The 17939-nt window shown below is 36.7% G+C and overlaps 1 protein-coding gene across 1 annotated transcript in view; it reads right to left on the minus strand.

Annotated features, from left to right (window-relative positions):
• The window catches only part of LOC150087027 (uncharacterized), a 144411-nt gene that overhangs the window by 55313 nt on the left and 71159 nt on the right, over window positions 1–17939 (minus strand). Inside the window, exon 5 of the mRNA XM_090371757.1 lies at window positions 4728–4855. Within this exon, the coding sequence (XP_090227883.1) occupies window positions 4728–4855 (128 nt within the window). The remainder of the gene's footprint in view (window positions 1–4727; window positions 4856–17939) is intronic.

A 17939-nucleotide genomic window follows, 5' to 3' on the forward strand; every position in this document is an offset into this window, starting at 1 on the left:
CTCGCTCCCTCTCATGCAGTCGTTAATAGGCAAGTGTGATTCATGCTATTTACAAGATTTAGTTTACAAGCAAGAAAACTTGAAAACAAAAATGTCAACTTATTTGCATGAATTTTCTGAGTTTACTATTTGCGGTGGCACCTCTGTAGCCAGATTGGCAGGAGCAGCAGTGCGTAGCACACACTTCTTGATTAGACCTGAGTTCGAGCCCGTGACCACCAAATATGGAGGATGCGGAAAGGTCAGGAAATGACCAACACATATCCCGGAGCAATATGGCCTTAGTTGCTAATGCTCCTAAAAACCAAACAATAACAACAACAAACAACTATTTGCGGTTATTAAACAGCAAACAGAAAAATCAATTCTTAGGTGTGATCTTTGTTATTATATGGGAGAAGCTGATTGAATTTTTCGATCTATTTATAGTGTAAAAAGTATGTTTTAAAAAGGAGTGAAGCTAGGCCCCACGCACTGGATAGTGGTCCATTCACACATACTTGTATAAAATTTCAAAATCAACTTTGCATTTCAGGATAGAATGTAAAATGTTGGAATGATTTTGAAGTTGGCATGGTAAACCATACTTCATTAGCATTAGTAGAGGTATACGATGCAAGAAAACAAGCTTATGTAGCATAACCAAAAAAAAAAAAAAAAAAACACCTTCCCATTTCACCCATCCATGCACTCCATATTTTTTGTCTAGTTCTGCCTTGAACTTAATTAAGTTGTTGACCTCCACTACAGCAGATGGAATTTTGTTCCAACTGCCAACCAACCACTGGCTAAAGGCAAATTTCTGCACATATATTCTACAATTGACTTTGCTCAATTTGAATTTATGTGCCCTCAGGTGAGTAATCTGAGCAAGAGGAAGAATCCGATCAGCATTGAGCTTGCTCAAAATATTCAAGACCTTATACACCTCAATAAGATCACCTCGTAGGTGCCTAGTCTTCCAATAAATCCACAAAAGTCTTGATAGTGTGAGAGTGCCAACCCACAAGTTCCAGTCTATATCTGGGAAGCTAAAATCCCCCATTAAAAGACAATCTGATTTACTGGCCCACTCTATTTCTCTGTACAGTTGTTCATAGCACTCATCAGAGTTATTAGGCCCATAACACACTCCTACTTTCAACTTGGTTTTCCAAATGCTTATGTCACACCAAACTGACTCAACACTGCACTGTCCATCCATGTCAACAACAGCTCCTCAGATTTTGTGTGTTTGTTAACTAACACCATCACCCCCTCCCTTCCCCTTCTATCCTGCCTATCGTTTCTGTGCACATTATACTCCCCAAATTTGAATTCTGCATTCCTTATCTCTGTGTGAACCATGTTTCTGATATCCCAACATCATCCTTTGATGTCTTCACCAGCACCTAAAATTCATCAAATTTATTTACTATACTCCTAGCATTGGTGTATATGCAAGTATACATGTTATGGTGCCTACATATAGTGTCATAGCAATTATGGGAGGGGTGTTTATTCTAAACACTGCAGGATATCTCCATACTAGGTTCTATTTCAATGATAAATAGTGCATATTTATCACAAGATATTAGCATTAGTTGAGGCATATGATGCAAAAAAGCAAGCTTATACAGCATCAGCCCGAAAAAAAAACAAAAAAAAAAACCTTCCCATTTCACCCAAAGGGTCACTCCAAATGTTTGTCTAGTTCAGCCTTAAATTTATTTAAGCTATCAACTTCCACAACAACAGATGGAAGTCTGTTCCAGCAATCGACTACCTGCGGGATAAAGGCAAACTTCCACGCATCTATTCTAAAACTGTCTTTCCTCAATTTGAATCTATGCCCCCCTCAAGTTCTTAATCTGAGCAAGCAGAAGTATCCCATCAGCACTGAGCCTGCTCAAACTATTCAAGGCTTTATACACCTCGATCAGAATACCTCGCAGGTGCCTAGTCTTCAGATGCTGCAACTTGCAGAACTTAAGCCTCTCTTCTTAAGCGCACCCCCTTTGTTCCTCTCACCAATCTTGTTGTCCTTCTCTCTACTCGTTCTAGCAACTCTACATCCTTCCTAAAATGAGGCCTCCAGACCTGTATACAGTACTCAAGGTGTGGCCTGACCATTTGCCTTATACAAAGGGATAATCACCTCCTTGTCTCTGCTAACAAAATTCCTATATATCATTGACAAAACTCCATGACCTGCTCTGGCAGCCCGCCTGCACTGCTCAGAGAACTTCATATCTGACTGCACAATTACCCCCAGGTCTTTTTCATTCTCCACCTCCCGAGTGCCGTACCACACAGCTGGTACATTTCTCTTGGGTTACTGCTACGCATATGGAGTACTTTGAATTTGTCAACATTAAACTTCAGTTGCCACTTCTCAGCCCATCTGCCTAACTTATCTAGATCCTGTTGCAGTAGCATACTGTCTTTACTGTCATTAACAACTCTGCCAGCCTTTGAATCATCTGCAAACTTGGACATTAAGCCTGATATACTTTCATTGATATCATTAATAAATATACTAACATCAATGGGCCCAGCACCGAACTCTGGGGAACTCCACTAATAACTTTAGTCCACATAGAGCAGTGTCCATTTATTACCACTCTCTGCCGTCTCCCACTCAACCATCTCTTTATCCACTGCAGTAACTTGCCCTAAATGCCATACCGCTTCAATTTGTACAGCAGTCTTCCATGTGCAACAGTATCAAAAGCTTTCTTGAAATCCAAGTATATGATATCAAAATTATTTTTTGCATCCAGTTCCTTTGTGACCACATCATAGTATCCAATCAAATTGGTCAGACAAAAGACTTCCCCTTTACAAACCCATGCTGTGTCTGAACTGCTGTCTTGTCTAAGTGATCCTGTATCACCTCCTTAGCCAGTGACTCCATTATTTTCCCAAGAACAGCAGTTAAACTAACAGGTCAATAATTATTTGTGTCACCCTATGAACCACCTTTGTGAATTGGAAATACATTTGCACATCTCCAGTCCACAGGGACCTCCCCTGACTCTAAGGATACTCTCATAATTATGGCTAAGGGTTTGCTTACTTCCCTTGCTGCCTCCTTCATTATAACTAGATAGATTCCATCTGCCCCAGGTGCCTTTTTTATGTTTAACTTCAACAATTTCTCCTCCACTTTGCTCTCAGTTATTATAGAATCACTTAGCTCCCAGTTAGAGTTTGATAAACTTTTGGCATTCCCATCCTTGAATAACTCATGTGTGAATTTAGATGTAAAATATTCATTCTGTTTATCAGTTACTTTAGCAGGATTATCAATAGTCAAACCATCTATGTTAAGTGGACCAATCTGATTCATCCCCTTCCTTCTAGAGTTTACATAATTAAAGACCTCTTTGCTGTTTTTCTTTGCGTCCTTTGCCAAAGATTTCTCATAATCTGCCTTCACCTGCCTAACTTCCTTTGTGACTTGATTACAGACTAGCTTATATCTGCCATAGGCTTCTGTGTCCCCTGATAATTTATACACATCCCATGCCACGAGCCTCATTAATTCATCCGACATCCATTTAGGCCTGAACCTTGAACAGTATTTCTTAGTTGGTATGAAACTAACAGACAAATTACTCTCTCTGGTTGTTTTTTACAGCAACATGTTGCTGTAAAAAACAATCCTCCAATAAATCCACAAAAGTCTTGCTAGCGTGAGAGTGACCAATCCACAAGTTCCAGTCAATATCTGGAAAGTTAAAATCCCCCATTACAAGACATTCTGATTCACTGGCCCATTCTATTTCTCTGCACAACTGTTCATTGTACTCATCAGAGTCATTGGGCCTATAACATACTCCTACTCTCATTTTATGTCACACCAAACAGACTTAACATTGCACTTCCACTCGTGTCAACTGGATGTACTTCCTTAGATTTTGTGTTTCTTAACTAACAGCATAACCCCTCTCCCCTTCCTACCCTTTCTGTACACATTGTATTCACCAAATTCTAATTCTGTACTGCTTATATCTGTGTTAGTGATACCATGTCTCTGATATCCCAACAATATCTGCCTTTGATATCTTGATCAGCACTTCAAATTCGTCAATTTTATTTACTGTACTTCTAGCATTAGTGTACGTGAAAGCATACATGCACTTGTTCTTACTATTAGTTACCCTGTATTTACTTGTTCCATGATGACTCCCAGCAGCTCAAAGTCCCCAGCAACTTGTTCTCTAGGCCGCTGCTCATTACAATAGAAGCAGTGCAAGAATCACTTTTGCCTCTTCCTGCAACTACCTTTAATCTTTTAGTCCGTAAATCCCCCAATCTAGCAATTTTCTGACCCATCTAACACTGCCTTGATAGCAACAACAAATATTCTTGCACCCTTTCTATTTAAGTGTATCCCTTTCCTGTAGAAGCAGTGTCTCCTGTTAGCAAGCACAGAGCACGCTGAAAAAAATTCTATCCCGTGAGCCTTGCACAATCTCTCCAGGGCCGAATTGATTGACAAGGCTCTTATCATATGCTTCCTGTTATCGTGTCTGGGCAGAATTGCAGACACTTTCAAATTTAACCCTAACTCGTGACTTTTTTTCAGTATTGACCTGTACTTGTTAAGTAAATCTGTAAAACTTGCTAAGTAAATATAATTTTTATAATATAGATTCTAGACAATATGAAAAAAATATATATATTACTTGTCACATAATTAACAAAATTAAGAAAAACATAAACTCCTAAAATGTATTTACCCCATCAGCTGTTTGGACAGTTCTAACAGAAACAAACTTCTTAAATGAGTGAATTTCTGGTTGTACTGAGGATTCCTCACTCAACAGAATTTTGTCTAGTCCTTCAGCTGCTACCTTGTCATCCAGATCTAAAAGAATTTACTCTAATTAATACTCTAATAAGCAGAAATATTCATTTTTATTTCTATCTTTGGGTTTCTTCCAACTGAAATAATAAAATTTATAATATAATCATTCAAATTTCATTATTGGTGTATCTTGGTAGATCAGTTGCTTTGATCACAGTACACTTGTATTTTTTATGAGTATGTGCCCGATCTTACACTAGTAAATAAATAGTATGAATCAGAGCTGTGCTACTCAATATGTTCTACGTTGATAATAATATTAGTAAATAAAAAAAAAGGGAAACTGCAGCCATTATCAACCCACTACAGGATGGAAGCCTTAACAATTCATGTTGAGAGAAATGGACCATAATTTGCCACGCTGGTACAGTGCGGGTTGGCAGATCGACCATATTTAGCAGTCAGTGGCTTGAACCCCGGTCTACTCAAAGAGTGTGTGCCACTGCACTCCTGCTCCTGACCACTTGGCTACGGATGCTTGTTTACACTAGTACTGTTGAATAACATACAAAGCATTACTAGAGCAGATAAATTTTAATTTTTCTCTTCTAAAATACACCTGAATGAATTAACTTCTCTGCCAAGATGATAACTTTAACTAACAAACTGAGATCAAATAAAAAAAAGAAAAAAAAAAAAAGAAGAAAAAAAAAAAGAAGAAAAAAAAAAAGAAATTTGCAATTTTGATTATTCTTTTATAACAGAACATAAGCAAACATAATTACAGAATGCAGATTTCAGCATTTGAATAAAAATTTAAACATCACAAAAATTAGTTTAATTATGTAATATGAAAGTTTCAGACTGCTTTGCCAAAGGTTTCAGCTTTCAATTTCTTAACCAAACAATCTATCAAACCTTTCAGAGCAAATTTCCATTTTCATTTCATCTAAAAGAGAGTATTAAAATGCATTAGTGTTCAGGAATTTATGTTTTCATACTTTCTTTAGGAAACAAAAAAATATCACAACATTGTCCAGTTGCAATGAAGACTAACCAGAGAACGATGGGCTTCATGGCTCACCATCCTGTGGCAATGGCAGGCAATGAAAGTCCCATTAGGGGCCCTGCAACCAAGTAGTCAGAAGAATAACACAATACAATACTATACATAAACAACATACTACACACACACTTCTGGCATTCACAGAGTTCCATTACTTCACAAGAGTGCGCAGTTGTGGGAAACCACCAGTGGCACCCTACCGCCAAAAATTATGTCACTATGTCAAATTGCACACAGAATAAAATGCACAATAAAATAAAATTCACAACTACCAATTTATTTTACACCACATTTCTTGTCATGACCACAGCAAGACCAACTTCTCTTTAAAACTACCCAATCACTATACAGTTTCTCTCTCTCTTCTATACTATCTCTTGCCTACACTTTAAATACTTTGCATTCAATCTATGCAACTGATGTATTCATGACTGTGCCACTCTCATTGTTTTTTGGGCTAGATATATATTGCTATTCATTTCTGCAATGTTAATGAAACCAAGGTGAGCAAAACCCCAAAAAGGTTTATTTTCAGCTATTATCCCTGAGTTACCAAGTATCATTTACTGAAATTCAAAAGTAAGTATCATTTACTGAAATTCAAAAAATTTTAACTTTCATTCCAAAATCAAGTTAAGTTTTTAAACAATAACTTTTTGTTGCAACACTCAGCAATGCTATATTTATATAATGTATTCTATATAATCATTGCTTCTATATATTCATTAACAAATCTGCATACAGCATTTTAAGTTCAAATTAGTGGTGCTCAAATTATAAGCAAGACTCCTGCAACATTAAATTCATATGGCCCTATATGTGATCTCTACTGTGTGCATTACTATTTGCATGCTTAGGGCTGAAATAACCCAGAATAACTTTCAGAAAAAAAAGCATAATCTACCCACTGAAAATGGCTAGCTACAGCCTGATTGAAGAAGTCATTAAGAATTTCATCCAAGAGTTACCCAGAGCCCTTCAAACAAGGGATGAAGTTGTGAATCCATTATATTGTCATGGAGGATTAAATTCCATTGTAAACTTCACTTGGATTTTTTTTTTTTTTTTTTCAAATATTTCATAAAGCTCCATACAGTTCTAACTAGAACTAATAGAGCCACCAATTCGGAATTTGTTTCATGTCAGACTGAAATAAAAATGCCCACAAGGATCTCCTACCACTCCCTCCAACATAAATTTCTAATTTCAGCACTAAAAATCTGAATGGCCATCATATTGTTTTCAGATGCCAGATTGAAATAAAAACAACTAAGAAATTCATTCATGTCTAAAATATAAATTGCATCTGGCAAGAAATAAGGAATCATATATATATATATATATATATTTTTTTTTTTTTTTGGTATTAAGCAAATTTTAATTTTATCTGCAATGATAGACGTATTAGAAAATAATATATATTATTCGATTTAATCGTGCAAGAAATATTTAAATTGGTTTCTTATGTAAAATCAACTAACATCAGCAGTAGGGACGTCCTGAATCCCAGCTAAGCTGAGTTATAAATACACAGTGCTCACTGATATAAATATCCTACTTGTCTTTGAAAAACAAAACCTGACAGATGCCCTTTGAAAATATCTGCTACACAATCATTAAAAATTCATTTTTAATTAATGATTACAAATGAATTTTTTCCCTACCTTGCCTGATATATAGTTAAGCTTTTATTTTGGAAGTGAAAATTTGTTTATTTGGAATTAATTTGCAAAATTCCTGTCAGGTTTCCATGCAACTATTTACTGTTTTTTCCCTTTGCACCAACATGCTAGTTTTGCTCTTCAGCATCTTGTAAACAATTTCAAACTACACACCATCCACATCTAGTTTAAAATTGGGATATTGGCTGATGTCTGCTATGAAAAATAGTTCCCCTTTGTTTTATGTTCAAGTGTTGCACAAAATGTGTGTGTGTTTTTTTTGTCTTGATGATTATTATTATTGATGTAAAATGGTTTCTTGTTTTGATTATCATTAGATGCATTGACATATATATGTAAAGTGCCTATTGTTTAGATTCCTAGTGGATGGATTTCCATAAAATATTATATTATATCAGAAAGCTTTATCAAGCTATTCCAAATTTCATAAAATTCACACCAACAGAAATCTACCAAAGTTTTTTTTTTTTTTCTGCGTATATTATGTTTATTGTTGTGCACTGATTGGAGGAATCAATGCGCAATATGGCAAATACACAAAAATGAAATATTTTAAGCTGAAGCGTAAAAGTTGTTGCTTTTTGCTTTTTTTTTTTGTTATAAATTACAAATTATTACTATTTTCTTTTGTTAAAGCACCTGAAATATAACTCATTGTATACAATAATGAACTAACTTATTTTCTGTTTATTCCTCTATTTGGTTGACAAAACATTGATATGTGCACAAACCTAAGTTTCAAATTTCACACTCTGAAATTTCAGAGTGAACAGGTGAACTGGAAAATGGAAGTGTCTGTTAGTTTTGTGTTTATATTTTATAACTGGAAACTTTGTTTTTATTTTCAGCAGAATTATCATTTTTGTTGTTTTTTAAATAACATGCAAAAAATAATTTAAATATTTAACTTATTTTATTAAAAACTAAAAATTTATTGCAATAAATACTGCAATCCATTAAGAAAAGAAGAAATATTGGTGCCAAAAACAAAATTAAAAAATAAATAAAAGAAAAAATAAAGTTTATTTTTCCTGATGACTGCATTTGTAACAAACATTGGCACATCTACTGCCAGGCTAAATCTGTTACTCACTGTTAACCTTATAGCACTTTAATAAATAAATTTGCAAAATAAATATACAGTAACTGTTATAATTAACTATATAATATCAGTGTAGATACACCATAGTTAGAGAAGAGAAGACTACTGTTATTTATTTTCAGAGGATAACACCACCCAGACGATCGTTTCGAAGCTAGTGGGCTTCATCATCAGTGGGCGGGCAGGTATCCTGGTAATGCAACATGCCATCACAGTTGCGAAGTTATTTCCTGCCCACCCACTAGCTTCGAAACAATCGTCTGGGTGGTGGTATCCTCTTAAAAAAAAATAACAGTAGTCTTCTCTACAAGAGAAGCGTTATTTATTTGAAGTAGTGCAATACTAGCTATTTCCAACCAAGAAATATTGTTCAAGGTTCAGGCCTAAATGGTTGTCAGATGAACTAATGAGACATATGGCAGAGAAGAAAAATGCATGGGATACATACAAATTAATGGGTGACATGGAAGCCTATGATAGATATAAGTTGGTCTGTAACCAAGTCACAAAGGAGATTAGGCAGGCAAAGGCAGATTATGAGAAATCCTTGGCAAAGGATGCAAAGAAAAACAGAAAAGAGTTCTTTACCTATTTAAACTCAAGAAGGAAAGGGATGAATCAGATGGGTCCACTGGATGTTGATGGTTCAACAGTTGAGGATCCTGCTCAGGTGGCTAACAATCTAAACAAGTATTTTGCATCTACATTCACGCATGAGGAGTTATTCAGGAAGGGGAATGTCGTAGGTGAAGTAAACATTGGCAGTGAGCTAGATGATTTTGTAATAACTGAGAGGAAAGTGGAGGAGAAATTGTTGAGGATAAACATAAAAAAGGCACCCGGGGTGGATGGGATCTATCCAGTTATATTAAAGGAGGCAGCAAAGGAAGTAAGCAAAACCCCTAGCCATTATTATGAGAGCTTCTTTGGACTCAGGGGAGGTACCCATAGACTGGAGATGTGCAAATGTAACCCCAATTCACAAAGGAGGATCAAAGGCTGACACAAGTAATTATAGACCTGTTAGTTTAACTTCGGTTCCAGGAAAATTAATGGAGGCACTGGTTAAAGAAACACTGCAGGATCATCTAGACAAGAATTCAGTTATAGCTCAGACACAGCATGGTTTGTTAAGGGCAGGTCTTGCCTGACCAATTTGATTGGATACTATGATGCAGTCACAAAAGAACTGGATGCAGGGAATAACTTTGATATTATATATTTGGATCTTAGAAAGGCTTTTGATACTGTTGCACATGGAAGACTGCTGCTGCACAAATTGGAGCAGTGTGGCATTGGAGGCAAATTGCTGCTATGGATAAAGGGATGGTTGAGTGGCAGAAGACAGAGAGTGGTAATCAATGGACACTGCTCAACGTGGACTAATGTTATTAGTGGAGTTCCTCAGGGTTCAGTGTTGGATCCATTGTTGTTTTCTGTATTTATAAATGATATTGATGATGGTATATCAAGCTTAATGTCCAAGTTTGCAGACGATACAAAGGTTGGCAGGATTGTTAAGGACACTACTGATGCTATGCTGCTGCAACAGGATCTGGAAAGGTTGAGCAGATGGGCTGAGAGGTGGCAAATGAAGTTTAACATTGACAAATGTAAAGTACTACATATGGGAAACAGTAACCCCAGATCAACGTATCAACTCTGTAGTACTACGCTGACAGTGGTAGAGAATGAAAAGGACCTGGGGGTAATTGTGCAGGCAGATATGAAGTTCTCTGAGCAGTGCAGATGAGCTGCAAGAGTAGCTCATGGTGTCTTGTCAATGATATACAGGAATTTTTCTAGCAGGGATAGGGATGTGATTATTCCCTTGTATAAGGCATTGGTCAGGCCACACCTTGAGTACTGTATACAGGTCTGGAGGGCTCATTTCAAGAAGGATGTAGAGCTGCTGGAACGAGTACAGAGAAGGGCAACAAGATTGGTGAATGGAACAAAGGGTTGCTCTTAGGAAGAAAGGCTTAAGTTTTGCAAATTACAGAGCCTGGAGACTAGGCATCGGCGAGGTGATCTGATAGAGGTGTATAAGGCTTTGAATGGCTTGAGAATGCTCAATGCCGATGGGATTCTTCCTCTTGCTCAGAATAATCACCTGAGAGGGCATAAATTCAAATTGAGGAAGGACGGATGTCGGATAGATGTGCGGAAATTTGCCTTTAGCCAGCGGGCAGTTGGTTTGTGGAATAGACTTCCATCACTTGTTGTTGAAGTTGATAGCCTAAACAAATTTAAGGCTCAGCTGGACAGGTATTTCGAACGAACGGAGGGGTGAAATGGGAGTAGTGGTTGTGTTTTTTTTTTTTTTTTTTTTGGCTGATGCTGAATAAGCTTGCTTTCTTGCATTGTATGCCTCTACTAATGCTAATGCTAATCTCATTGTGAAGACACCCACAATATGAGATACAACTAAAACGATGCCTTTTACACTACATATGTAGTTCAAATTTATGGGTAAACTATGGTGTATCTACACTGATATTATATAGTTAATTACCTAAACCCATAAGGAATTATGCCTTGTGCATTTCGTCTTCTAATATAATAACTGTTATAAAAATTTTGATTCCTGTTAACGATGATGCCAAAATCTTTGTTATAATCTCTCTATACATTAAAAAATTTTCCTCCTAGTGATATTTATTTGAGCCAATGGGAGAAGAGAGGGAGGCAATTACGTCACTACAAATGCAATTAATTATTGACAGCTGCCTCCATAATGTTCACCAACCTTGTGCTTTATTGTCTAACATTTGATGTTCCATTGTAACGTTTTTATATATTAACGAATATTGCATATTTGTAAATACAGTAGTTTAGTATTTTGTAAATATTTTAAATATTTGTATGTTTGTAAATATTTCAGTGAAATATTTTAGTCCTGCTCTTTGGGATGCAACAATATTCCTCATGCATTATGTAACCCAAAGCAAAAGGTCTTTTCCTGAGTGATCTATGTAAACGCAAGTAAATAATTACATAGTGATTGAATGTCATGTGCTACAAATGCAAAGGTAAATAATTACATAGGTCATTTCCTGATTAGATGTTGATCATAGTGACATACTGACAAAAGTGTTTTTTGTCTGGCTGCACCGAGGGTCTTCCTCAACTCTGCGTTTTTACTCTGTGTAGAATACAATACTCTGCATAAGGCCAGGGTATGTGTTAGTGAGTGTTTTGTGAAGTATTAGTGTGGGTTGTGTTGTTCCTCTGGTCACTTAGCCTTGGGGCCCTGTGGAGAGCCACTAACACCCCCAGTTTCCATCACTGCCCCAGGGGGGCAGACCAGAACACATTAGGAGAGAAGAAAGCTTTGGAGGGGTTTTGAACCCTGGTATAGCCTAGGCATCCAAGGAGATGCCCAAAAAAAAATAAAATAAAATAAAGAAAAAAAGAAAAAGAAAAAAAAATTTATTGGAAAGGAGATAGGAAGAGGATGGGATAAAAGGGGCAGAGAACACAGGGGGCAGTAGTTGAGGCACTCGCCTGATTTAAAAGGAGAGACAGTAAGGGGACCCCCCTGGTCCAGAGGGTGGGAGTTGAAAGTGGGTGGTGGGGTGAGCCACGAAGCAAAAGGGAGTAGGGGCCACCCAGGGTGGGAGAAGGGGATTGGGGAAGAACACTAAACCAGCACAGGTGGTAGGAATAAAAGAACATAGGGAAAAAGATTTCTATGGTTCAGCGTGCTTTTTGCAACTCTGTCCCACACTGGCTGACACTGGCCATTAGGGAGTTACCCTAATGGCCAGTGTCAGCATCCCACACTAGCTAGGAAAAGGTACAGCATGGTGTCAGCTTAAATAACCATGAGGCTCCTGAGGGCCTGCATAGTCATCAGTCTGTCCAGTAAAGAGTCTAAGACAGAACATGCAATTAATAACTTTCATTGTATAGTTTTTTATAGTTTTTTCTTACACTTTCTATTTTGTTTTATATATTAGATTAGATATCGATCAGTGCATTTCGATAGGTGTGTCATTTACATAGAAAAGATTTACTCCATCATACTGCTACATATTATGTAGAAAAGAAAGCGAGGGGATTGGCAAGCAAAGAGAGCAGGGGGCGGAGTCCCCTAATTATTATTAAAAAAAACTTTGGATTGAAATAGACAAAATTTTGGTTAAAAAAAAGAAAATGTTTGTATTAATATAAAACTCCTTACTTGCAAACAATTTTGTCATATTATTCATAAACACATGATAAAGAAGAGATAAAACTACAAAGCAGCAATCCTTTAAAATCCTAGCTTCGACTGTAAAAGAACCACATTAATAGAGTTTATACAATATTTTCATCATTTAAGATTTGTTTATTATGTGCTGCAGAAATTAAAATGATGATAAGGTTATAATTAACATAAACAAATTGCTATTGCTGTACTCACAAAAGTGTATCACATGATGAAAATGTATTTTATAAGAAAACATATATCATTGTTTAAATAACTACATCCTCACAACAGAGGAGGCTATGAGACTTATTAGAGAAAGCAATGAACTGGTTGAACAAACAATACAGCAGACTCTCGATTAACCGGGACACTTCAAGACTCCAAATTAAACAAAAAAAAAAAAAAAAAATCATTCAGAAATCAAAAAAATTCAAGTAATAACTAGAATAGGTATAAACAAATATTTTGCAAGTCGTAAATAAGCGACAAGCGGCATTATAAGTCGTCATTCGGATTTTAGTGTGCCTCTTATCTTACAATCCCCGCTGTCTTCACACCCGCTGCTCAAAAAAAAGAAAAGAGAGAGACCAAATGTTTAGTTTTGGTGCATCGCGTTGATTGTTGTGTTCCGTTGCAGTGCAAAAGGGCAAATTTTGTTTCGTTATTTATGTCAGGGATGTCGGAATTTTTTTTTGTTTAGAAATTACGAAAATGATGGGTAAACGCAAGAGTTGCGTTTTCAGTTAAAAAAACACTGGAAATTATTCAAAAGTTTGAAAACGGTGCATTTGTTAAAGAAATAATAATAATAAATAAATAATAATAATAAGAATGTATCAAAATGGCCAAACATTAACACGTATCGCACGTAATTCAGATTTGTCAATATAATATAGTAGAAATATATTATTAGCCATTCCTGAGTTACATAAAACTAAGAAATCCTGGAACGTATCTCTTACATATGTCGGGGACTTTTGTATTTTTGGATTAACTGGGAAATCGATTATCCGATTTCCCAACCATCAATCCTGGAAAATCGAGAGTCTACTAAAAACAGATTAACATAGACCAGAAGAGAAGACATGAACTAGGGAGAAAAACTGGAATCAATGATGGAACTTTTTGTATCATAAACATGTATCTTAGATGTGTTTTAAGAAAATAAAAATTGCATTTAGATAATTTTGTAGTTAATAGCATAATAAATAATTTCTCTTTGTGACACCTATGAAAGAGTGCTGCCACCTCATAAATTTAATCCTTTTGTGGGTTGGTTTCTTGACCAGTGGGCAAGATCCAGAATAGATGTTTGTTAAGGAATTTGGAAATTTGTAATAAATGTTGAAAAAAATATATAACTAAAAGTGTTTAAATATTAATGTTTTCCTATTTTCACTTTATAGCCTAAAATCAGAGCAGGATAATTGCAAAAAAATAAAATCAAAATTTCAAAGAAATAAATTAAGAAATAAAAAACTTTTAAAATATTTTAAAAATCATAAAAATAAAAACTCATTATTTATTTTTTCTTTGCAGTAATATTCTCTATGTTTGATGAAACAGAACCAAATAATATGTATATTATTTGATTCAGTTTCATCAAATTCTAGAACTGAATTGCAGAGAATTTCTTTAATTTTGGTTTGTGTAAGTCCACACTAGCTTGAATCAAATGCTAAATGCTATGTTGATTTTTTGAAAGTATCATAAATATAAAACAGCTACTATTAGTTGTTAAAATAAGATAATAGACGGCTGTAAGTCTTATTTGTTTTTAAAGAAGATGTACATACAAAGACATAATTTGTTGATACTACATTGAAAGAACCTTTTAATTCTACATAAATATTTCTTATTTGAAAAAACATGTGCATACTCATGAAAGGGTTCATGAAATTAACATACATTGTAAGTGGGTTCATAGTTAGTTAGTTATTTGGAGCATTAGCAACTAAGGCCATACTGCTCCGAGATATGCGGCGGTCATTCCCTGACCTTTCCACATCCTCCGTATTTGGTGGTCACGGGCTCGAACCCCGGTCTAATCAAGAAGTGTGTGCTACGCACTGCTGCTCCTTCCCACCTGGCTATGGAGGCGCCTATTGTAAGTGGGATATGTTGAAATATTAATAGTACAGGCTCAATTAAAAGTAGCTTCAAAATTTAAGTTTCTAAATATGTCCACTACAGTCAACATGTGATTGCAATGGTAAAAACACACAGTGTTAAAGTTGGAGATTCAAGTAAAGGCTTCAAAGGCTCACATTTTTAAGTTAAACATCATTAGCATTAGTAGAGGCATTTGATGCAAGAAAGCAAGCTTATGCAGCATCAGCCAAAAAAAAATAAAAATTTAAAAAAAAATAAATAAATAAATAAAAAAATAATAATAAATAAATAAATAAAAAATAACCACTTCCACTTCACCCCCTCTGTTCGTTCGAAATACCTGTCCAGCTGAGCCTTAAACTTATTTCGGCTATCAACTTCCACGACAAGGGATGGAAGTCTATTCCACCAACCAACCACCAGCTGGCTAAAGGCAAATTTCCTCACGTCTATCCTACATCTGTCTTTTCTCAATTTGAATTTATGCCCTCTCAGGTGATTATTCTGAGCAAGAGGAAGAATCCCATCAGCATTGAGCATGCTCAAACCATTCAAGGCTTTATACACCTCTATCAGATCACCTCGCTGGTGCCTAGTCCCCAGACACTGTAATTTGCAAAACTTAAGCCTTTCTTCGTAAGAGCACCCCTTTGTTCCATTCACTAATCTTGTTGCCCTTCTCTGTACTCGTTCCAGCATCTCTACATCCTTCTTGAAATGAGGCCTCCAGACCTGTATACAGTACTCTATGTGTGGCCTGACCATTGCCTTATACAAGGGAATAATCACCTCCTTATCCCTGCTAGAAAAATTCCTATATATCATCGACAATACACCACGAGATACTCTTGCAGCCCGTCTGCACTGATCAGAAAACTTCATATCTACCTGCACAACCACCCCCAGGTCCCTTTCATTCTCTACCACTGTCAGTGTAGTACCACAGAGTTGATACGTTGCTCTGGGGTTGCTGTTTCCCATATGTAGTACTTTACACTTGTCAATGTTAAACTTCATTTGCCACCTCTCAGCCCATCTGCTCAACCTTTCCAGATCCTGTTGCAGTAGCATAGGGTCAGTAGTGTCCTTGACAACCCTGCCAACCTTCGTATCGTCTGCAAACTTGGACATTAAGCTTGATATACCATCATCAATATCATTTATAAATACAGAAAACAATAATGGACCCAAAACTGAACCCTGAGGGACTCCACTGATAACATTAGTCCACTATGAGCAGTGTCCATTGATTACCACTCTCTGTCTTATCCCCCTTAACCACCATTATATCCATAGCAGCAATTTGTCTCCAATGCCACACGGCTCCAATTTGTGCAGCAGTCTTCCATGTGCAACAGTATCAAAAGCCTTTCTAAGATCCAAGTATATAATATCAAAGTTATTCCCTGCATCCAGTTCTTTTGTGACTGCATCATCGTATCCAATCAAATTGGTCAGGCAAGACTTCCCCTTAACAAAACCATGCTGTGTCTGAGCTATAACTGAAGTCTTGTCTACATGATCCTGCAGTGCTTCTTTCACCAGTGCCTCCATTAATTTTCCAGGAACAGAAGTTAAACTATCAGGTGTATAATTACTTGTGTCGCCCTTTGATTCTCATTTGTGAATTGGGGTCACATTTGCACATCTCCAGTCCATGGGTACTTCCCCTGAGTCCGACGAAGCTCTCATAATTATGGCTAAGGGTTTGCTTACTTCCTTTGCTGCCTCCTTTAATATAACTGGATAGATCCCATCCACCCCAGGTGCATTTCTTGTATTTATCTTCATCAATTTCTCCTCCACTTTACTCTCAGTTATTCCAAGATTCTCTAGCTTACTGCCAGAGTTGAATACACCTCTGGCATTTCCCTCGCTGAATAACTCCTCATGTGTGAATGTCGATGCAAAATATTCATTCAGTTTGTTAGCTACCTGAGCAGGATCATCAACAGTTCACCCATCGATATCAAGTGGACCAATCTGATTCATCCCCTTCCTTCCAGAGTTTACATAAGTAAAGAACTCTTTGCTGTTTTTCTTTGCATCCCTTGCCAAAGATTTCTCGTAATCTGCCTTCGCCTGCCTAACCTCCTTTGTAACTTGGTTACAGATCAACTTGTATCTATCATAGGCTTCTATGTCACGTGTTAATTTGTATGTATCCCATGCATTTTTCTTCTCTGCCATATGTCTTATTAGTTCATCTGACATCCACTTAGGCCTAAACCTTGAACAATATTTCTTAGTTGGTATGTAAAGCCTAGTAGCTTCCAAGGTACGTTCTTTGAATGCTTCCCATTTTGAATTTGCTGTTGGTAACATCATCAGTTGGTCCCACTGTATAGAATTTAAATACTGTCTCAGTCCATCGTAGTCGCCTTTACGAAAGCAAAAAGCCTTCCCTTTACCTCTGATGGTAGTTACCTCTTTGAGTAAATCCCACTTCAGCACACTGTGATCACTGCCACCTAGTGGTTCATTTACCTGCAGATTCTTAATGCATGAAGAATCACTACTGATAATCAAATCAAGAGTATTACTCCCTCTAGTTGCCTCCCGAACATGCTGATGTAGAAAACAATCATCCAATAAATCCACAAAAGCCTTGCTAGTGTGTGAGTGACCAGCCCCCAAATTCCAGTCAGTATCTGGGAAATTAAAATCCCCCATTATAAGACTCTCTGATTTACTGGCCCACTCTATTTCCCCGTAAGTTTCTTATTATACTCGTCAGAGTCATTAGGCCTATAGCACACTCCTACTCTCAATTTTGATCTCCCAATGCTTATGTCACACCAAACTGACTCGACACTGCACTGTCCAGCAATGTCGACCGGCTTCACTTCCTTGGATTTTATGTATTTCTTAACTAATAGCATAACCCCTCCTCCCTTCCTATCCTGTCTATCCTTTCTGTAGACATAGTACTCCCCAAATTCCAGTTCTGCATTCCTTATATCTGTGTGACACCACGTCTCTGAAAT

This window comes from Mastigoproctus giganteus, chromosome 4, assembly GCF_048544385.1.
Source record: "Mastigoproctus giganteus isolate SK-2022 chromosome 4, ASM4854438v1, whole genome shotgun sequence".
Lineage (NCBI taxonomy): Eukaryota > Metazoa > Arthropoda > Arachnida > Uropygi > Thelyphonidae > Mastigoproctus > Mastigoproctus giganteus.